A 23,946-nucleotide genomic window follows, 5' to 3' on the forward strand; every position below is an offset into this window, starting at 1 on the left:
AGTGATTGATGTTCTTTTCAAAACAATTTTAAAAAACTAATAATGACCAGCACAATTCTAAGACCCTCTTACCAAAGGCTTCCCCCGAATTCAGACTCAATGGTGTACTTTCAGTACTGTATTTATTTTGGATTTTTACCACTTCCTGGAGGCCAGGAGGAGGCACAGTGGGAGGATCCTAAAAAACTCAGTACCACAGCCATTTTGTTTGTAAGGCAGAATGGTAGAATTCTGCCAGCCGGTAAAGGTTTTTGAAACAATTTTTAAGGGGGGCGGGGGAGGGGGCGGGAATATGCCTATTGTTTTCATTTAACCGCTAAATTCATTATTTTATTTTACTTTTTGCACACATGGTAGTTACTGTGAATAAGAAATTACATATTTTTTTCCCAAGGAATTAGAGATCTCGGAGCTAAAGGAGTCATGAATTTTGTTCCAGGATGACTGGCTTCTCTAGGTCTACCCTCATGAGATCAAATTGAAAAAATATTTTGATGGACATAGTTTTTACATGGCCAGGTTTGCATGCGGAGGATCTATCGACGTTTTGGAAAGGAGCAACAATTTGCTCAAGAAAAACATGATAATGCTGTTTTAAAAAAGGAAAAACAAAAACAAACAAACAAAAAACCCCACATCCAAGAAGCCAGAGTGTTCCTTCAGATGTTAAAAGGGGCATTCCCCCGAGCTCACAGGCAGCCGTGGGTGCTATTGTCTTGCAGTGTCACTTAATAGCGAGCTTAGACTTTTGTCATTTGGGTGGCTGTGCTTTTAAAAGCCCAGTGTAAAATGGCACACACACTGCATTTTTTTCCGAGCTGCAGGAGGCGGGGGCAGCGGGGGATAGTGCAGACTGTAGGGACACTGCCCTCCCAGCCAATCAGCGCTCGCCTGCTTGCCATCGCAAAGTTGTTAACCCCAGAGTCTTCTGGCTGTGCTGCCTCCTCTGCTTTTAATCTTCTGTGGATATTTCTCCGATTTCTCCCAAACGCCCATAGATCCTGAGGGAAGCCACCCCATTCGGCAGCCGATCATGGAAGAAAGTATTACTTTTTATTTACCAAACATTTTAAAGATGTTGGAAGATCCGTATGCTGCCTGGAGGCTGTTGTTTCTAGAGACACAAGTATCCAGCCTATATTGTTACAATTTTTTTTCAAGAACTGCCGTCTTCTTTGCCTGCACTAATGGTAAGTTTGTAATTTTCACCATTTATGTCATTCAGTCTTCGAAAGAGCCACCGGCTAAAAAGGATTTTCATTGTGTTTCTTCTAACAAAACCAATCTTTGTATTTTTCTTTAGCTTTGATCTCTGCACGTTCTACCTAATCTTGCCTGGTTAATTTTTACCAAGAGAAAAAAAATAGTTTTTTTTTTCATTGTTAAAGCTAAATGTTTATAATATAAATTATACTTTAATTACTGTGAACTACAGAGGAACTCAGATATTTCAAGATGGACTTGTTTTGTGCCAGTAATGTTGGCAATGCCAAATATGTGCATATCCTCTTTATAAAAATTATGTCTTACCTAATTTGTCCAGGACTCAATTATCAGCAGGCAAACTATGGATATAGTTTTTTTAAAATGGACCTATTGGGGTTCTCTTGATAGATTACTTGGATACAAACTACAGAAAAGCTGCCCTTGGTATAATGAAGGTGGAGGTTGACATAACCGGGTTTATATTAAGTTATGGCTGTTACTAAATAGTGGTTCTTTTATTTGCTGATCAGATCTCAACTTGTAGTCTATGATATTATTTCTTTGAAGCTCTTCATTAGATAATCTTTGCAGATCTTGCTTGTTTTTCTCCAATAAGGTACATTTGGGAGACATTTTGTAATTTTTGGCATTTTTCTAATTTTTTTTCTTTTTGCACACGGTGGGAGATCTTTTTTGTTTTGCATTGATCTGTGTTGGTGGCGCTGTAGTGCTCCTCAACAATTTATGTCAGTTTCACTAAAAGAAAAAAGGAAGAAAAAAAAGAGGTGGGGCAAGATTTGATCTATTCTCTTCTCCCTTTATTTTCTTAAAGAAAGTTCATTTTAGTCAGTGGAAATATTCAGTTGTGTTATTTAAATGTTTTCTGTGAACTGTGAACTATGGTGAGAGCAGACATGTCGTCACAAGCAGTCGAGGGAACATCAGGGACAGGCATGCAGTTTGCAGTTGTTTTATCTGATCTGATTTATCATCTCTATATCACAATTATTCAATAATAAGCTGTCGATTTATCCTTTTAGTAACATTTTGCATTTTCCTTATATTACAAAATTATATGTGTTGGTGTATTTTCAATTTAACCAAACATTTGAGTTTTAGTTCCTTCAACATTGTAAAAGTTGAATTTCATTTTGAACCTAGGGATTTCTTAAATAACTATTCTAAGTTTCTCCTGAGGTTTTTCTAATAAATAGTCATATAATAATTCCTACATTATTATTTGTTTCATTTCGAAATGATACTTCAGCTGAATTCACAGATAGCCTTGTTTAAAAAATAACAAATATTTTGGAATAAGATAATTTTTTAAGAATATGTGCACAGTTGCTTTTAGCTTTAAAAATTTTGATGTTCACATATCTAAATGCAGGATTATATCTTTTTCATCTTTGTTCTTATTGAGAGTTATCTGATTAGAGAACATGGGATTTAGGCCCAAAGCCTCCCAAGAACAAAAATGTGTTACGATCTGACATAGGTTTTACTGGTCTCTGTAAATATTTTAGTTGTTTATGGAGATAGTAAGCATGCCCTTAGTTCAAAAAGAAAGTGGGACAAATCAGTAACTGAACCCTAAAACATATTTTTTTTGCCACATAAAATAAAAACAACTGAAATAGTATACTAGACCACTTTTCCATAAGATTGAAGAGATTATTTTTTGAAAGAGTGAACATGTCAAGAATTATTATTTAGTGTGTTTATCCACTTTGAAATATGTAAATGCTCATTTCACTTTTTAATCATTTAACAGGTTGAAGTAAAAGGATGTGTGAAAATGGCTAAAAATAGTATTTCTGATTTTTGTGTCTCTATACTCTATCTACATATCCCTTTCCTTGAACTTCAAAAATAATTATGTATTATGCCCTTATTTTGTTTATACTATGCTATAAAAATGTGAAAATGTTCACCGTAACATTTTAGCTATTCGTAAAATGTAAATGCCCCATCAAAGTTGGTTTTTGACATTATAGATTATTTATAGAATGAAATACTGCAGGTGTAAATATATTATCTAACCCTCTGGTTATGCTGGAGAGTTTAGTTCTCTGAAGTTGATCTACCAAATAAAATATACTTTCCAACACATGTATTGCTAAAATAGTCTGCTATTCAGAATGGTGATAATTTTTATTTTATTTAATCTCTGAAAACTAAACATATGTATATAATGTAGCCCCCTTTTAAAAACAAACTGATGCTATGAAGTCCATATGTAGCTATGCAATGCTCTTTGTTCTCCTACATCATTGACTATTACATCATTGATTATGAAGTAACGATTACAGTTAAATCTTCACTTTTAAAAATCCTTCATATATATTTATATGACAGATAACATTTTATATGTGACTCTTACATCACTATGTATTTAAGGAGGTTGAAATCTATGAGACAGAAACAATTCACTATTTTATATTATTCTCCATTTTAAAATCCACCTTGAGCTTCATTTTAACTCTTGATTCCTTGGACATTAATTTTTTTAATTGATAACATTTTTATAGAAATTTAGTTCATGAGCTTGGTGTGATTGTGATTAGAATTATAACAAATTTCTTTACTAAAAACCTTTATTTATTAAATTTAGTAGATAGAGAACTAACTCAGTCTTTCATGGTAACAGTTGCTAGACCATGGACCAAAAAAAATTATTTTTTAAAAATCCCAAAATGTCATTTTAGTCAACAGTTACATACTTACTTCTTTCTTGCACACCAATTTTATCAGATAATAGCAAGTAGCAAAATTTACTATATTGTCATATCACTTTTCTCATCCTGCCCATCCCTCTGATGGAGGGAGGGGTTAATGAGTAGTGAAATAACCAAAAAACAGGTTGCAGAAAGCAGAAAGAAATCATGCCAAAGACATGGAGATCTGTAAATCAAACTCTAAACAATAAACCTCAGAAAAATGAACTTGAAATTATGGAGCTCGATCAATAACAAATAAACTGAAAATTATATTAAGACAATGTAATGACCCAATTCAATTTCCTAATTTATTAACTTACATTCATTAGTATTGTTAAAGACTGAGGAAGTTTCAGGTTAGCCAAACTCATTAGGTAATAGGTAATGGTAGGGTGAGGAAACAAAGGGAAGAAAGATTTAGAGATGTTAAGGTGACCAAACATAAAATGCTAAAAATATTAGCCAGGGCTCATCTAATCTACCTTGGAATGAATTTTTTTAAAAGAAGAAAATATAAATTAAAATTCTATCCTGTGAAATCACATACAATATAAACCTGAAATTGTCTGTTTCCAATTCTACCCACTTCTTGTGCATATTTACCTCTGTTATTTGCTAGATGTGTTACTACTTTCCATAAGACGATACAGATACACTGCTATCCTCAGCATGGTTTTGCAAAGGAAAACAAGAGGAAAATGATACACAAAATGTGTGTTTGTGTTAGGACTTTGTTTTTGATCTTTCCAAAATGATTATCAAATGGAGAATCTAAAGGGAAAGTAGAGCGGATGTATAATTTTATAAATATTTTTATGAAAAAGATAAAAGCAGATTCTATACTTGATTTGTTCAACATTTGTTTTTATTTTATTTGGGGGTTTGTTTATTCTAGATCCTCCGCCATCTATTATGTATCATTCTGAAAAGACGCTAGGATGCAATATTAAGCAAAAGAGACAAGGATTCCTGCTGTAATGGAGTCTACACTCCAATGTGGTTCAGAGTTCTAAAGATACTTTAAATCTAAAGTCTTAGATGTGTGAGGTTCCCAAATGAAGGCCAAAAAATATTTTTGGAAAAAAATATTTTTTAAATTTAGATCTGTTTAAATAGGATTTGACAAGTGTTCTTCCATTGAAGGACCATTATTCGGGCATCAAGTACTCACATATTGGGGCTGGGAGAGGATGTAGCCCTTATTAGATATAACCCAAATAGATGCTACAGATGGTTACCTAATACAAATTCCTATTGCAAAATGAGAAATAAAACTTTGACGTATTGGCTAGAGAAAAGAGATGAAGAGAGGATCACTCTAGTAGTAGGAGTTTTGTGCATGTCCCTGTGGGATCTATTTGATGAAAACATTTTTTTAAACATGGTAGGGCCTCATTTTTCACATTTTGCTCACAGTATCATCAAATAAACATCAAGGTAAATATAAACTGCGAAGATGAAGCAAGGAAATAAAATTAGTATTGAAGTATTATATTAGAACTAAAATTTTTACTTTAGAACCTTCTGTAATAATTTCTCATGGTATATATAACAGAAATTTTAAAAATAAAAACAGATATTTTAATTTATGAAAATAATATAATTAGACACTTAGCTAATGATCAATTAGTTAAACATATCAGGTATGGAGCAGGAAAGTAAGACTGATGTTATTTCTATATAGATGAATTGGAGGAGAAGGAACTATTTATTAAGGAATCTCTATGTGGGTTAAGATGATCTCAGGAATAAAGTTACCAGATTATTGTGTCATACAGCCAATTAATCTATAGTAGCTGGATGTGATATATTATTTAGTTTGCTTTCATACTAACATAGAACTCTCCTGATAGTGGCATAAAAAATAAAGATATTTATTTTTTCAACTAAATGAGTAATCAGGTGGCAAGTGAGTTCTAAGTTTGCTTCAATAGTGAGTTCTAGGTTTGGTTCAACAATGTTATTAAGTTCCTTTAACCTTTTACGCTGCCATAACATCAGCTATGTCTGTCCTCATAGTCACAAAGTGGCTGCTGCTGACCCAGGCATCATATCCTAATATTAAAATATCCAAAGTGAGGAGAGTTACTTTTATTCATCTTGTTGTAAGGGAAGAAATCCTTTCTCAGAAGCCCCATAGCACAATGTTTCCTAGAGCTCATTGGCCAGGTTTGTAGGACATGCTCACACCTAAACCAGTCACTGACAAGGGGACTGAAATTACCAGGATTGGTTTAACTAGGAAAGATGCTTAGAAGGGTGAACACCTGCTGAATATTTACAGTTCAATAAGGTTAGCACTTAATTGCTTTGTGTAAACTTGAACTGTTTTGTATAAACATTCTTCAATGATTAAAACATTAGTCTGTTTTCTCAGTGACCAGATATGTCACTCGTGGGCTAATTTTAAAAATAACAAAAACAACATTTGATTAGAGTTTACTATGTTCCAGTCTCTAGCCTAAATGCTACCTCTATCTCGTTAAATCCTCACACAAAACTAGGAGATAGGGCAATTATTATACCCCATTTGCTGTCAAGGAAACTGAGGCATAGAGAGGTTTATACCCCTGAGGCTAGGCCCATGTTACATAGAAATGAAAAAGCTAGAGTTTGAACTTGGGAAGTCTGAAATCAGAGCCTGTGTACTTACCTCCTCTTCTTTACTATCACATGAGATATTTGTAAAATTGGTGTTCTCTGTTATTTTATTTTATTTTATTTTATTTAGACCGAGTTTCGTTCTTGTCGCCCAGGCTGAAGTGCAATGGCGCAATCTCAGCTCATTGCAACCTTCGCCTCCTGGGTTCAAGCGATTCTCCTGCCTCCGCCTCCCAAGTAGCTGGGATTACAGGCGCCCACCACCACACCCAGCTAATTTTTTTTGTATTTTTAGTAGAGATGGGATTTTACCGTGTTGGCCAGGCTGGTCTTGAACTCCTGATCTCAGGTGATCACCCGCCGGCCTCCCAAAGTGCTGGGATTACAGGCATGAGCCACCGCGCCCAGCCTGATTTGTATTTTAAATGCGCTCTATGATACTACTGTTGAATCCTCTGGTTAATTTATTACTTTGTAAATCTAACAATGTTTTCCTAGAATGAGTAATTGGCCTTCTGATTTATCAGTCATATACAGATGAAATTTTGTATATTGAATTTGCGTCCAATACATTTGTACTTGTACATTACCTCCTCTCTTCAGGAACATCTCATGAAATTCTTTCACACAAATTTTTACAGGGAAAAGAAGATCAAAGCCTAGAGATTCAGTGAGGCCTTATTGAAGTGGGTAAATTTATGATTCATAACATTAGGTCCAGATGGAATATTGGCATCTATTTCACAATGTATAAGGCCAATTGTATGTACTGAAATGTTTCAGTCTTCATAACTTTGGCATATATGGAAGCTTTCACCTCTGGGACATTTTGAGGGGTTTTGTTGTACTCTAGATCAGTGGATCTCAAACATTGGTGTGCCCTAGAATCACCTGGAGGGCTTCTTGAAACACAGATTGCCAGGCACCCGCCACAGGAGTTACAGGTTCAACTGGCCTGTAGCGGGGCATGAGAATTGTCATTTCTAAGTTCCCAGATGATGAGATGCTGTTGGTCCAGGCAACAACATTTGAGGATACTGCTCTAGAGTATCAGATACTGTCTGCCATGATAAGTATTTTGGCTTTGAAGTATAGATTGTAAACTTTGAAAGGGTGTCATTTAATAGTTGGCAAAAGAAATTAATAAATAGGATGGTCAGGGCAGGCTGATTGAAAAGGTGAAAGCTGAGCAAAGACTTGAAGGAGGCATCTTTTTTTTTTTTTTTTTTTTTTTTTTTTTTTTTGAGATAGCATCTCCCTCTGCCTCCCAGGCTGAAGTGCAGTGGTGCGATCTTGGCTCACTGCAACCTCTGCCTCCTGGTTTCAAGCAGTTCTCCTGCCTCAGCCTTCCTGAGTAGCTGGGACTACAGCGCCACCCCACCCAGCTAATTTTTTTTTTTTTTTTTTTTTTTTGTATTTTTAGTAGAGACGAGGTTTCACCATGTTGGCCAGGCTGGTCTCGAACTCTTGACCTCAGGTGATCCACCTGCTCGACTTCCCAAAGCGCTGGGATTACAGTCATGAGCCACCACGCTTGGCCATGGAGGATTCTCCTTATACTTTAGCGTTATATCACATTTAAAATTTATTTGCCAATGATTCATGAATGTATTTTTAACTTTTTAAAATAGCACTCATACTTTACAAATGATTTTTTTTAAAGTAGGTAAAAGTAGAGTTTAGTTTTGTTCAATATCAAGGTCCATCGGTGAAAGACCTGAATCTGTGTCATTTTGCTGTTCTTCTCAAGATTGTATTCCACCAACCACCAATGCCCCATATTCACTAGTAGGACACAGTATCCATGAGACCGAGAAAAGGAAGCTGCCATGCCAATGACCTATATTTAGCTCTGAAACTCAGACCACTGCTCCAATCCACTGGAAACTCTCCATCCTCCAAGACAGAGGTCACAATCCCCAGTTGAAAAACACTGCAACATGCCAAAGAATGAGGAAGACCATTTCCAAGAGTTTAATTGCTTTGTGGCTCCATTATTAAGCTATGAGACTTCAGAAATTTTTAGTTCTGAAGGTGTTCGTTCATTTTTCAAGAAACAAATTGCCAACCTAAATGAGGGAGGAAAAAATCAGCAAATTCCATGTCCTTTCTATCCTCAGAAGCGATTATAAGCTTCAAGCCATCCTTCCATACCATTGGAGGTTTTCTTAAGAAGCTGGTATGAAGTATCCTGAAGAGGCATAAGTAGTAAGTTTGGGCTAGTGTGGTCTAGTATTAAAAAGAGTCATTCAGCACCTATTTAATAGTAGACTCAGATCATTTAAAATTGCCTAAAACTCCAGAACCGTGCTATCCAATACAGTACTCACTAGTAACATGTGACTATGTGAATTTAAATTTGAATTGATTTAAATTTTAAAGTTCATTTTCCCAGTCACACTATCCACATTTCAGTTGGTCCATAGCTACACCCAGGTAGTGACTACCATCCATATTGGACAGCACAGATTTATAGCACATTTCCATGAGTGCCCAAAGCTCTATTGAACAGCCCTGGTCTAGAATGATCCTGGGTCCTTCAGATCATGTGAGGCTCACACTCTTGTGCCAGTGGTTCTCAACTCTGCCTGTATGGAAAATCACCCAGAAACTTAAAAACAAAATGTCTATGCCCTACCCTAAAAAGTTCTGATTTTGTTGCACTGGATGGGATCTGGAAATAAGAACTTCCCAAAGTTGTCCATGGGATCATAGCGTCAGGGTTGAGAATTGCTAAGTTATACAGACAGGATGACGGCTATTGAAGCAAGCCACTAAACCAAAAACTTGGGGGAGGTTTTTGTAGACTAGCCAGGCTACTTCTCATCTCCATCTTTCAAAACCTACAATCCATCTCCTAGAAGGTGAGGGAGGCCCAGACCTAAATGAAGATTAACGATGTTGAAACCAGTTCTGTGGAGTGAAGCAATAAATTGCCTAATGAATATAAACTTTTGCTGGAAGAAAACCAGCCCTGTAACTCCTCTTCAGTTATCATGCCCTTCAGAGTGGGTTTTATATTATTGAAAGGCTATTCAGAAGTTAATTCTAGTCTTTAAAATATATACATAAAATGTTTTTAACTTATATATTCAAAGTAGTAGTTCTCCATTATGTTTTAAAATTAGTATACAAATCTTATCACATTCATAAATCTTGCAACTTTTAGAAATCATGATCCTTTAAATAATATCTGGTCTTATCTGTAGCATGACTTAATTAAACACTTCCCAACTTTTTACACTGAATTTATAAATTTAGTACATATAATTGCCTTCTTTAGTACTTTGTAAACATTTTCAAGAAGCTAAAATCTTACAGATCTAATAATTTAACTTCTAAACATGGTAACCCTTAAGTTTGCTCTAATGTTTCAATAATACACATAAACTTAGTAAGAATTCTGCTTGAAAGTCTAATAGGCTGACCTCCTACTCCATTAGGTCAAATGTTCTTAAATAGTACAATTACTTACAGTAAAAAAAAATTGCAGTACTTTCGACAGCACATTCTAAATCTTTCTGGAGTTAAAATATGCTTACCTGTTAAAAGAACCGTTAGGACCTACCCAAACAATTTGGGGTGTTATCTTCCCAGTGAATTTTTTGGTCTGCCTTCTTAGCTTGTTCAAATTTTTTGATGAATAGTGGTTTTGGTTGGAACACAACTAGATCCTTGTCTGAAACACTGATGGGGTGTACTAAGCCTCATTTATATTTACTGGTTTTTTTATATTTAAAAAAGGTATTCTGAAGGCCTACTTGTCTTAGATATTGAGTCATATCATTACCTATTTTCAAGTCAGGTTAGAATCTATGGCTACGTCAATTGAAAAATACCTGGATTTTTTGCACTTCATATCCTTTTAGAATATGTAGCTGTCTTTTATCTCTAAATCTACACACCTTTGAACTTGGCAGAATGTCATATTCTTTCACATTGTCTCATAGGGCAATCAACTCTTTCAGATATTTCTGCTCCTTGACTGACTGAATTTCTCTCATTGCTTTGTCTGGCTATGTGGTCACAAGTTCCAATGTTATTCTACTGACAAGGTTTTTTAGCTTCCAGAATAGCTGACCAGAAGCCTCTCCATCCATGTTTCTATTGCAGATATTAGGAGAACACTTAAAGCACATGGCTTTGTCTGATCTGTTCCAAGTTCCTAACTTTGCCCTTTACTACCAATTGTCCAGGCCTTCAGTTTCTTCTTCTATCAAACAAGGTAATATTACGTAACCTCACATGGCTGTTATGAGAACTCAATGAGTTAGTGCATCTAAAGTGCCTTGAATAGTGCCAGACTTGCCACAAGTACTCAAGATGTGCTCTAAGTTCTGTATTTCTTAGGCAAACCTGATTTCAGAGATCAAAATAGGCCTTACACAGTGCTATGGGAATTTAAAAGATCACCCTATTCAGGAGTATGGATTTTGCAGTATTAAAGATGCTCCCTGGAATAGATCATTATCTTCTCCAAGTACTCTATTAATGAGTCAGATAGAATATAAGGTTTATTATCTGCTTTTCTTTCATTAAATAAATCTTTATTGAATCTCTACTACATTAAAAAAAAAAAAAAAAAAACACTGCCATGAGCCATAAAGGAGAAGGTAGTTTTGACTGGAACCTTGAAGGACGGATAGACTTTCAGCATATAAAAATCGAGAGAAGACCTTCCAGGTAGACAAAGCAGTGTGGGCACATGCAAGAATGGAAGAACACACATGACTTTGGGAAACGCAGCTAGAAGTCAGTGCAGATAGAGAGTAGGCTATGATGTGCAGAGGTTAGACACTGGGAGAGATAGGTCCATGAGAGGAGCTTGGACTAACACAGAGAGGGTTTGGAATCCCAAGCTGGGGAACGTAGAAATCACGCATTGCCCAGAGAACACCAGTTCAAATGCTTGTGTCAATTGCCAGAAAACGATGAAGGGATAAATAAAGAGGGAACTACTTCTTTCTTTTATTTGTCTGTTAACCCATGTGGCATTGTGGAGGAAAACTCCAACAGTCTGGGTCTCTTGCCAGGTAAGTTTTGATAGGGAGAGTGAAGAGAAGTAGTAAAGGTTGGAAGTTTGGGACAATTTTCGGTAAGTGTGGACACTGGACAGCAGGGGGCAGCATAAGGGCACCAAAAAGTTGAAAGATACAGAAGACATTCGCTTATGTAACATTTCCTGACAATTATGAGTTTACATTTATAAGGCTACTTATATTAGTAACTTAGCATTCTTCTCCCAAAAATGAACAGAGATTGACAGAGAAAAGAAGAAAAATAACAGTTGCACTATATTAGGCTGGCTAACAGCAGAATGGCACTGCTGTTTATTTGAGAGGATAGAAACAGTCAGTTGTCTGCTTATTATTTCCTTTCAAATAAATACAAACTCAGAATTCAATGCAAATGTGTACACTTCAATTGGAAAACACGCCTTTATATGACTTTACGATTTTGCATTTTTAAAATACATTTATTCAACTACACTGTATTCACAAGTTTTCCTAGTGAAAAAGTGGGGAAACTTGAAAAAATATATATAATTTAAAAATAAATTGAAAGTTTAATATACATGTTATTTTATATGCCAAATATATGGAATTGTAAATTTTGAATTTTTATGATTATGAAATTTTCTGGACTTTTAAATAACATTTTTTTCTTTATGTCTAAAATTCAAAACTATCTACATTACATTTAATCAGATTTTTTTAGTGAAATTCATCTCTTACTAACCTTTTTAAAAGTTTCTTCAGCTTATTGTTTTAAAAAAGTTTGGGGCCGGGCACAGTGGCTCATGCCAGTCTTTACATTAATAACAATAGTGTAAGGCTGGGCACGGTGGCTTATGCCAGTAATCCCAGCACTTTGGGAGGCCGAAGCAGGCAGATCACTTGAGGTCAGGAGTTTGAGACCAGCCTGGCCAACATGGTGAAACCTCTACTAAAAATACAAAATTTAGCCAGCTGTGGTGGCTAGCGCCTGTAATCCCAGCTATTCAGGAGGCTGAGGCAGGAGAATTGCTTGAACCCAGGAGCCGGAGGTTGCAGTGAGCCATGATCGTGCTGCTGCACTCAAGCCTGGGCAACGGAGCAAGACTCTTTCTCAAAAAATTAAAAATACATACATACATACATACATACATACATACATACATAGTTTGGATGGTTAGTGATATTAAGAGTGGAAAACTGGAAAGTTCCAAGTAGATTTTTTTTAGCTCTGGAATTTGCCATGGCAAAGGCTGCATTATACTCACTTGAAATTTCTCTCTCCAATTTGTGAGGAAGATGGTAGCACACTGCTTCATACCTTCACACTTAAGGAGAAATCTCTCTGTCTGTGTTCCTTCATGATTCTTTCAATGTCTGTCACACGTTTGAAGGTTGTGATCACTGTGTGGGTTGCACATTGTGTGCTGCTTTTGTTCTCTTATTTTGCTTTTTTACATATACTTCTTTGCATGTATTGATATAATACCTCATATTTATCACTTTAAATGACCAAATAAATTGATGGCAGATTATTCTTATGATTATTGAATACTGATTTCCAGTTTTAATAAGGAAAATCTGAAACAATGAATACATTTGGGGATTAAGCTGGTTAACATGAAACTTTATTCTTCAATATCATAATTGAAAATAAATTACTCTATAAAGTAACTTCATGAAAAACTACCTATATTTTTCATTGTAATCATTTGTAAATCTGGGCATATAAAGATATCAAATTATTTAAAATGTTACCTTTCAAACCAGAGTTTACAAGCAGGGTGTGCCTGCTTGTGTTTATAAGAAGTAAGTTCGCTAAGGGCAAGAACAACATTTTCTTTTATATTTCCCCTGGCATATAGTACAATGTTTTTGCACAGAGGTGGGGCCCAATAAACAAAACAAGGTTAGGAAAAACTTATTAAAGCATCATACGAAACATAAACATGTTTTGTAATGTAGATTTAAAAGTACTCTTGTTGTTGTTGTTTTTAGGCTGAGTTTCGCTCTTGTTGCCCAGGCTGGAGTGCTGTGGCGTGGTCTCAGCTCACTGCAACCTCCTCTTCCTGGGTTCAAGCGATTCTCCTGCCTCAGCCTCCCAAGTAGCTGAGATTACAGGCATGCGCCACCACGCCATGCTAATTGTGTATTTTTAATAGAGACAGGGTTTCACCATGTTGGTCGGGCTGGTCTTGAACTCCTGACCTCAGGTGATCTACCTATCTCGTACCCCCAAAGTGCTGGGATTACAGGTGTGAGCCAGGACACCCGTCCCTTTTTTTTTTTTTTTTTTTTTTTGAGACAGAGTCTCCCTCTGTTGCCTGGGCTGGAGTGGTGCAGTGGCATGATCTCGGCTCAGTGCAACCTCTGCCTCCCGGGTTCAAGTGATTCTTCTGCCTCAGCCCTCAACTAGCTGGAATTACAGGTGTACACCACCATGCCTAGCCAGTTCCTTTTTTTTTTTTTTTTTTTTTTTTTTTTCCAGTAGAGACAGGGTTTCACCATGTTGGCCAGGCTGGTGTGGAACTCCTGACCTCAAATGATTCACCTGCCTCAGCCTCCCAAAGTGCTAGGATTACATGCATGAACCACTGTCCCCCGCCTAAATGTACTCTTCATACTTCCGTCATATGTTTCAAATCGTTAAACTGGTTAAAGTGTGACTGTTATTGTTCTTGTTGTTGTTGGTATTTTTCTCAGTGCCTAAATAAGACTGTGTTAATTATTTTATTACATAGAAATTCTCCTCACTTTCTAGTGAAACTATTAGACTAATTGCAGATCTTTTATTACTAGAAGGTTATTTTTATCTGCTTTAGCCTTTATTCTAAAGTTTGCATCTTTTCATATCAATTCTGAATCCTTGGTATCTAATTTTAGTAACGTATTTATAAATAACACTGATTCCTGAAATCGCATTTGACCACACTTAAGGCAGAGCTATTTCCACTAACCATCCTATAAGAACATTTTGTTTAAGCGTCAAGTGTCACCAATTACTAATAGGCCATAACCTCTCTGACTCAGTGATTGAAATTATGTTCCCTAGGGCATATCTTCCAGAACTTTTTCTCTTTTTTTTTTTTTGTTTTTGTTTTTGTTTTTGTTTTGAGACGGAGTCTCGCTCTGTCGCCCAAGCTGGAGTGCAGTGGCCGGATCTCAGCTCACTGGTTCACGCCATTCTCCTGCCTCAGCCTCCCGAATAGCTGGGACTACAGGTGCCCGCCACCTCGCCCGGCTAGTTTTTTGTACTTTTTAGTAGAGACGGGGTTTCACCGTATTAGCCAGGATGGTCTCGATCTCCTGACCTTGTGATCCGCCCGCCTCGGCCTCCCAAAGTGCTGGGATTACAGGCTTGAGCCACCGGGCCCGGCCAACTTTTTCTCTTTTACTCCTCCTAAGTGCTTTTTTTTTTTTACTATGTAAACCGGGGGTATCCACTCTTTTGGCTACCCTGGGCCACATTGGAAGAAGCAGAATTGTCTTGGGCCATAAAATATACAAACGCTAGCTGATGAGCTATTTTTTGAAAATCGCAAAAACATTCTCATAATATGTTAAGAAAGTTTATGAATTTGTGCTGGGCTGCATTCAAAGCTGTCCTGGGCTGCGTGTGTCCCACAGGCCACAAGTTGGAAGGTTGCAGGTTGGATGAGCTTGATAAATATATAGTTAGAAAATACTAAAGGCATAGTTTCTTTAGAAATCACATGTCTCAAAGTAAATTATCTCCTCTTAGCTTTTTACATTTAAAAAATTTCATGTATTCCCTATTTTCTACAAACTACAAAAAAAAAAGTTAAAAATAACAATACAATTTGAGAGTTGAAAGAGGTGGGAAGGGTCGAGTCTTTTCAAAGCTGAGGAGATAGAAGCCCAGGGAGATTAACATCAAGATCATTCAACTAGGTGGTGGCAGAGCCAGGATTGAAACTTACATTTTTTTTAAAATAAAAGCTTGCAGATAACTACGTAATACAGTTAAGGTAACCTAGCATGGATTAATTTTTAATTCATTGATGACTCTAATTATAAAAATGTCACATGGCTTAAAAAAACTTTGCTTTTTAGAAATACCCTTAGTAACCGACGTGATGGGGACGGGCACAGTTGCTCATGCCTGTAAACCCAGAACTTTGGGAGGCTGAGGCAGGCGGATCGCCTAAGGACAAGAGTTTGAGACCGGCCTGGCCAACATGGCAAAACCCCATCTCTACTAAAAATATAAAAATTAGCTGGGTGTGCTGGTGGGCACCTGTAATCCTAGCCACTCAGGAGGCTAAGAGAATCGCTTGAACCCGGGAGACACAGGTTGCAGTGAGCTGAGATTGCACCATTGCACTCCAGCCTGGGTGACAAGAGTGAAACTCCATCTCAAAAAAAAAAAGAAAAAAAAAAAAAACATAATGGACACAATACTATTATAAAATGAGACTTTTTCTCTGTACATAAAATGGTTTTGTTTTTTATTCCCACTGAGAATTAAGAAAAAGAGAATATTTTAAGAAAGACCATTATACAGAGGATAGTTCAAAATTCATGCTGAAGAGCTGTTGCTTTTCAAGTAGATTGTGCAAGTTTAGCTATTTGAAAAAGCACAGTTATTGGAACAACTCAAGAAAACAAAGGCAAAAAGAGTTCTGTTAAGACAGAAGAAGGGAAACTATATATTGGAAATACACACAATAGTGTCCCCTACAAGCCTGGTGTAAAGAAGCTTATATGTACATGTGTGTGCACACTAGTATTTTTGTGAATTGAAAGAGAAAGGATAAGGTTTGATAATTTATTTAAGAAGGAACACTTTTTTTAAAATTCAGAATAGCATTTCTTTCCCTTAAAGGTCTAGGTTTTTAGTATTTTTGTTCAAGGGAAAGAATGACTGACAGCTAGTATAAACCCAGCTTAGCATTTATGTTAAAATGAAGGTAACTAGAACCTGGCTCAGAATACTCAGGGGCAACTGACTTTCTACCCTACACTGAAAATTGTTCCTTACTCTTTCTTCAAGAAAAAATGGGCTGGGCATGGTAGCTCAAGCTTATGGTCCCAGCACTTTGGGAGGTCAAGGCAGGCAGATCCCTTTTGAGCTCAGGAGTTCGAGACCAGCCTGGGCAACATGGTGAAAATACAAAATTTTCTCTGCAAAAAATACAAAAATTAGCCAGGTGTGGTGGCACATGCCTATAGTCCCAGGTACTCGGGAGGCTGAATGGGACGATTGCCTGAGCCTAGGAGATCAAGGTTACAGTGAGCCGAGATTGTGCCACTGCACTCTAGCCCAGGTGACAGAGTGAAACCCTGTCTCAGAAAACAGAAGAAAAGAAAGAAAGGGAGAGAGAGAGAGGGACAGAGAGAGAAGGAGGGAGGGAGGGAGGGAGGGAGAAAGGAAGGAAGGAAAGAAGGAAGGAAGGAAGGAAGGAAGGAAGGAAGGAGGAGAAAAATGCAAGACTGGGCATGGTGGCTCACACCTGTAATCCCAGCACCTTGGGAGGCCAAGATGGGTGGATTGCTTGAGTCCAGAGTTAGAGACCAGCCTGGGTAACATGGTGAAAACTCGTCTCTACTAAAAATACAAAAATCTAGCAGGGTGTGGTGGCATGCACCTGCAGTCCCAGCTATTTGAGAAGCCAAGGTGGGAGGTTGGCTTGAGTCTGGGAGGTAGAGGTTGCAGTGAGCTGAGATTGCACCACTGCACTCCAGCCTGGGCAATAGAGCCAGACCCTGTCACAAAAAAAAAAGAAAAGAAAAGAAAAAGAAAGAAGGAAGGAAGGAAGGAAGGAAGGAAGGAAGGAAGGAAGGAAGGAAGGGGAAAATGCATTTCAGGTGATAGAGCAAAACCCTGCCTCAAAAAAGAAGAAGAAGGAGAAGAAGAGGAGGAGGAGGAGGAGAAAGAAAAACGCTCAGCTTTTTTGTGAAATAATAATAATAATGGCAATGTCTAATACTTACTGAAATCTTATTATAATGACTGGTGCTGAAGCTATCTTATAAGATTTTGTGGCCAGGCTCAGTGGCTCACGCCTGTAGTCTTAGCACTTTGGGAGGCCGAGGCAGGCAGATCACCCGAGGTCAGGAGTTCAAGACCAGCCTGACCAACAGTCAGAAACCTCATCTCTATTAAAAATACAAAATTAGCCAGGCGAGGTGGTACATGCCTGTAATCCTAGCTACTCAGAAGACTGAGGCAGGAGCATTGCTTGAACCTGGGAGGCAGAGTTTGCGATAAGCCAAGATTGTGCCATTGTACTCTAGCCTGGGCAACAAAAGTGACTCTGTCTCAAAAAACAAACAAACAAAGATTGTAGCCATTAAAAGATAGTGCTTGTAAAATACCCATCCTAAAGTAAAAACTCACAGAATTTGGTTACATGAATGATTTATTGATTCCAAACAACTGTAGAGGAGCAAAAAAAATATGACTTCCAGGTTTTTTGGCTGGGCTATGAATAAATTGACACAAGACAGACTAACGAGAAAAACCATATTTAATTATGCACATACATCCCACAAAATATGAGACTCAAAGAAGAATCAGATGATGGAAGCTTGTATAGCATCCTTAGCTACAGAAAAGAATAGGAGCTGGGGGCTTTTGATGGTGGTGGGCGGTGGGGAGCACACAAATAATGGGAGGGTGAGGGGAGAAATCGTATGGTGAATAAAGATTGTCCTGTTATGCGTATAAAATGGTCTCTTAGGTAATAAAAAGTTGTCTGGAACAGCCCTTTTCCTGTTACGGATACTTTTACTAATATAGATTTCCTTTACAGATGCAAATTTCTTTTACAAAAGTATAGCAGAAATACAGGTTCAGTAGCTGGCTACTTGCAGAGTTCACTTAATAAGGAGGTGTGGTATAAAGAAGGTGACTTTTTCTTCCAAAGCTAGCTTAGGGGAAGAAGTACAGGCTTCCTGCCTTAAGGGTACTGCTTCACTTCTGGAGCAGAAAGCAGACACTTTTAAAAGGGGGCCTAACATGAATGGCACACAGTGGAGGAAGCAAGCAGGTGGGGTATCCATGTGCTAGTTTGGTGCCTTACCTACCAGGCAGTTGAGTTGGCATCTTCATGGCCCAAAAATTATCCAGGTGGGAGAGAGTTTTGTAGCAGGCATACTGTGTTAGTTTGCTCTTGCATTGCCATAAATAGCTGAGACTGGGTAATTTATAAAGAAAAGAGATTTAATTGGCTCATGCTTCAGTAGGCTTTATGGGAGGCATGGTCCTGGCATCTGCTCGGCTTCTGGGGAGGCCTTAGGAAACTTACAGTCATGGTGGAAGGTAAAGGGGAATGAGACTGTCATAGCCAGAGCAGGAGCAAGAGAGAGAGCAAGCGGGGAGGTGCTACTGTGCTTTTAAACAACCAGATCTCATGAAAACTCACTCACTGTCACGAGAACAGCACCAAGAGGATGGTGCTAAATCATTCATGAGAAATCCACCTCCATGATCCAAGCAGCTCCCATCCGACCTCATCTCCAACATTAGGGATTACAGTTCAACATGAGATTTTGGCAGGGACACATATCTAAACTACATCACATGCTTTTGTTACCAGAAAGGAGTCTCAGTCCAGACCCCAAGAGAGGGCTCTTGAATCTCGTGCAAGAAAAAATTCAGGGCAAGGCCACAGAGTGAAATGAAAGTGAGTTTAGAAAGTAAAGTAATAAAAGAATGGCTACTCCACACACAGAGCAGCCCCGAAGGCTGCTGGTTGCCCATATTTATGGTTAGCGCTTAAGTATCTTCTAAACAAGGGGTGGATTATTAATACCTCCTTTTTTTAATTTAATTTTTTTTTTGAGATGGAGTCTTGCTCTGTCGCCCAGGCTGGGGTGCAGTGCCATGATCTCGGCTCACTGCAAGCTCAGTCTCCCGGGTTCTCGCCATTCTCCTGCCTCAGCCTCCCGAGTAGCTGGGACTATAGGCGCCGCCACCATGCCCGGCTAACTTTTTGTATTTTTGGTAGAGACGGGGTTTCCCCGTGTTAGCCAGGATGGTCTCGATCTCCTGACCTTGTGATCCACCCGCCTCAGCCTCCCAATAAAACATGTTGCAGTAAAGAAGTTGGATAAAACCCACCAAAACCAAGATAGTGATGAGAGGGACCTCCACTACACTACCACCAGCATCATGACAGTTTTCAAATGCAACATGTTTTATTAACAAGGTCTTTATGACTTGTATCTTGTGCCGACCTCCTATCTCATCCTGTGACTTAGAATGCCTTAAGTGTCTGGGAATGCAGCCCAGTGGGTCTCAGCCTCATTTTACCCAGCCCTTATTCAAGATAGAGTTGCTCTGGTTCAAACACCTCTGACATTTGGGGCTGTAAATTGACTATTATCTCTCAAAGCAGTCTCCTGATGGGTGAGAGTTCCACTCTGGAGCTTGGAAGCACGTAGAGGAACTTGCCCTATAGGGGGTGTCTGGTGATGGGGAGGTAAAAGGTTATAATTGCATTTCTAAATGACTAAGTAGGAAGTGGGGAACAGGGAAAATGCACAAAAGAGAAAAGAAGAGAAAACACTAAACTATAATCGTAACTTTTTATATTTTTCTTAGAAAAAGGGGGGTATTCTGTAACAAAGGATGGCTTTTCAGTACTACTACTGTATCTGCAACTTCTCAGAATAACTCAAATATGCCAAAGAAATATATTTTGGGGGTGGCATATTCCGGTCTCCCACTGTCATATTTTGGAGTTGTATGTTCTGATCCCCAACACAATGCCTGCAGATAGGCATTAATTATCTCTACGTTAGAGGAAGCTGAAGCTCATAGAAGTTATAAATTTCATTCATGTTTACAGAGCTAGAAAAAAGTAGAGCTGAGATTCAAACCCACATCATGTTTGACTCCAGAGCCAGACCTTTTAACCACTACACAACACTATATCTCTTAGCAATTTGTTTTCCTAAAGCTGTCGACCTAAGGGAAGAAGCTAAGACACAAAATACAATTTTAAGAGTTTATTTAAGCCAAAGTGAGGATGGCTGCCCAGGGCACATCCTGGAGAGTGCTTCCTTGGCCTTTGTTACAAGCATGTTTTTAAAGGCAAAAGGGAAAAAGGAATGGGCTCTTTGACAGGAATTCTCATTGGGTTACAGAGACCACATTGATTACTGATTGGCTATACTTTTTTTTTTTTTTTGAGACGGATTCTCACTCTGTCGCCCAGGCTAGAATGCAGTGGCGCGATCTCGGCTCACTGCAACCTCCGCCTCCTGGGTTCAAGTGATTCTCCTTCGCCACTGCACCTGGCTAAGTTTCATATTTTTAGTAGAGATGGAGTTTCACCATGTTGGCCAGGCTGTTCTCGAACTTCTGGCCTCAGGTGATCCACCCACCTTGGCCTCCCAAATTGCAGGGATTACAGGCGTGAACCACCATGCCCAGCCTGACTGTACATGTTGAACTATGGAGTATAAGTTATGGTGTCCAGTATATGGCATTGCTAGCTTAATTTATGGCTACTTGGTGTCAGTCTAGAGCTCTCATCAAGTGGCTTCAAGAGATAAATATTTAACTGAAGGAGGAAGTGAGACATGACTGCTGTCCCATTTCAGTGCCTCTCTGGGCCAGCTGATAATGTAAAGGGGCTTCCATTCCTCAGAAAGTTTCTTTTCTTTTCCAAAGTTCCTGCATATATGTGCTAGCAACCTTTATTGCTGCTTTTAAAAAGGGGAAATCAGTGAGCAGAGAAAACTCAGGAAAAAAACATTTTTTTTTTTAATGTTTCTGGGGTGGTGATAAGGAAGAGGCTTCACATTGAAAGTTATAGCAGTAAAAATTACAGGTAAATATCTTATCACAAAATAATGCAAACATACCATAGATTTCCTAAACTTTGCATTGTACTAGACATTCTTTAGAGTACAGTGAAGAAACACAGCAAGCTAAATTAGAAGGGGTGGAGAAAAGACAATTTAAAAAATAAAATGGGTGAATTTTGGTTTTGCCTAAGATTTCCTTTTTAAGGAAACATTCAAAGGGCCCAACTCTAGCAATCAAATCTGTGATTAATCACATGATTTGAACAGGTTCTAGATTTTCTGTTCTAATGTGTTCTTTTGGGAAATATATCCCCTTCCCAACCACGATGGTGAAATTGAAATAAAATTATGTGGTATTCTTCTTTAAACTTGTATGGTACTTTGGAATTTTCAAAGATTTTTCACCATATTGTCTCATTTATTGTTCATAATGCCCTAACAGAAAGAGAACAAGTATTCTGTAGACCATGCATGTGAGATCCTTATCCTTTCTATAAAGTCCTACTGCTGGTAAAGGGTAAATACTAGATTTGGATCCAGATCAGCAAATATGGAAGCCCATGTTCCTTCTGGAACATCCTGCTGTGTCTCACTACACTATGTGGCTGCCTTGAATGCAAATTGTTACTTATCACTGGACTGTTTTCACACACAGCACTTACCCTGGGGCAAACAGTAGCAACCTGTGCAAAGAGGCCTTGACCCCCTGGGGAGCTAGCTTGACCAGATTTGGAGATTGGGCAGCCACTGTGCAACTACCAGATGAAATCACTTGGCAATGAGAAGAAAAGAGGCAACAGGGCTCCTTGTAGACATATGCATGATACAAAACTACTAAATATACATAGAAATGATATAAAACTACTAATAATACAACATATGAATGATACAAAACTACTAAATAAACCTAGGAATGATACAAAATTACTAATGATACAAAACTACTAATGAGGCCGGGCGCGGTGGCTCAAGCCTGTAATCCCAGCACTTTGGGAGGCCGAGACGGGCGGATCACGAGGTCAGGAGATCGAGACCATCCTGGCTAACACGGTGAAACCCTGTCTCTACTAAAAAATACAAAAAACTAGCCAGGCGAGGTGGCGGGCGCCTGTAGTCCCAGCTACTCGGGAGGCTGAGGCAGGAGAATGGCGTAAACCCGGGAGGCGGAGCTTGCAGTGAGCTGAGAACCGGCCACTGCACTCCAGCCCGGGCGACAGAGCGAGACTCCGTCTCAAAAAAAAAAAAAAACTACTAATGATACAAACATATGAATTATAGAAAATTAATGATACAAACATGGATGATACAAAGCTACTAATGATACAAACATATGAATGATACAAAACTCCTAAATGGAAACAAAACAAAAAGATTTCAGAAGGTGAATGTCCTCTTTTAAATAAATTAATTTTATATGGTATCTTTCAGGTATTTGGCTTCATATGAGAATTTCTTTTCTCTTTCCTTAGCTAAGAGTTTTGAAGCCTTTACAACACAATATTATGTTGTATACTGTACACGTGAAAAATAAATCTCAGAAGAGTAAAATGATCTCTTTGAAAAAATAGGGTAAAAATATTATTCAAAAAATAGCTTATGTTTATTAAACATGACTTTTGTGTCAAGCCCATGCTATGCTGCTTTCGTTGAATTCTTGCAACAACCTAGGTAATAGATTCTGTTATGATTCCTATTGTATGGATGGGGAAATTACAGCTTTCAATAGCTTAAATTAGTGTCAAAATCTTTTAGTTAAAATTCAGTGTATTCATTTTACTAGAGAAATTTTTGGAAAGAAATGTAGCTAAACATTTCTAGTTAATTTGTTATTAAACCATATATACTATCAAAGTGTAGCAATCTGCTCAATTCTAGTACCTGCCAGAATTTCATCCAGTTTTATATTTTAATGTCTTATACAATTTTTAGCAGGATGAAACATTTTAAGACAATAATAAAGATAATATTTTACACTTATAAGATCTTTCTGCCTTTTCAAAGTTTATTTGGCAGACTTAAGTAATTAGATGGATAACTTGATTGGAAAAACTTCTATTTCCTTGAATTGCCTAGAATGAAATTTCCTAAAGTGTGCTCTTACAGAACTAAAGGTAATAATTAACAGTGTACAGAAAGGGGTTCTATGGTCACAAACTTTGGAAAATACTGTGCTAAGCATCAGTAAATGGGTTTCTTTTCTGCAGGACTTCCCTGAGCCTATACATGGTGAGCCTATACCTATCTTAAAGAGGAAGATTTAATAAGTAGTATTTCCCTAACTTACTAGTTTTATGTGGAATTCTTTACATAACTCTCATTTCAGAACATCAGTATTTTATGGAGCCTAGTTTTTGAAAACGCTAAACTAATATCTGGGAAGAAATACTGATATTTAAATACTAGGTGCTTGTCATCTACTCAGATGGCTGGTGAAGCAGCTAATCTTCATTCGTGTAGACTTGTCACTATCATTATTCAAAGAACAGCAGACATTTGTTCTGTGCCTTAAACCATGAAAATTTAAACCTATTTTCTTTCCTTTTTTTTGACTCTGTTGCCCAGATTGGAGTGCAGTGATGCAATCACAGCCCACTACAGCCTCAACCTCCTAGGCTCAAGTGATCCTCCCACCTCAGTCTCCCAAG

General features: G+C 37.9%; 1 protein-coding gene across 2 annotated transcripts in view; it reads left to right on the forward strand.

Annotated features, from left to right (window-relative positions):
- Positions 1 to 485: 485 nt before the first annotated feature.
- The window catches only part of EPC1 (enhancer of polycomb homolog 1), a 117,818-nt gene continuing 94,357 nt past the window's right edge, over positions 486 to 23,946 (forward strand). Inside the window, exon 1 of one of the 2 annotated variants that reach the window (XM_033209550.1) lies at positions 486 to 1,190. In XM_033209550.1, coding sequence (XP_033065441.1) covers positions 1,188 to 1,190 — 3 coding nt within the window. In that variant the 5' untranslated portion in view covers positions 486 to 1,187. The remainder of the gene's footprint in view (positions 1,191 to 23,946) is intronic. The other variant, XM_033209551.1, reaches the window with a different exon arrangement.

The sequence above is a fragment of the Trachypithecus francoisi genome, unplaced genomic scaffold (genome assembly GCF_009764315.1).
Source record: "Trachypithecus francoisi isolate TF-2019V2 unplaced genomic scaffold, Tfra_2.0 Lachesis_group9, whole genome shotgun sequence".
Lineage (NCBI taxonomy): Eukaryota > Metazoa > Chordata > Mammalia > Primates > Cercopithecidae > Trachypithecus > Trachypithecus francoisi.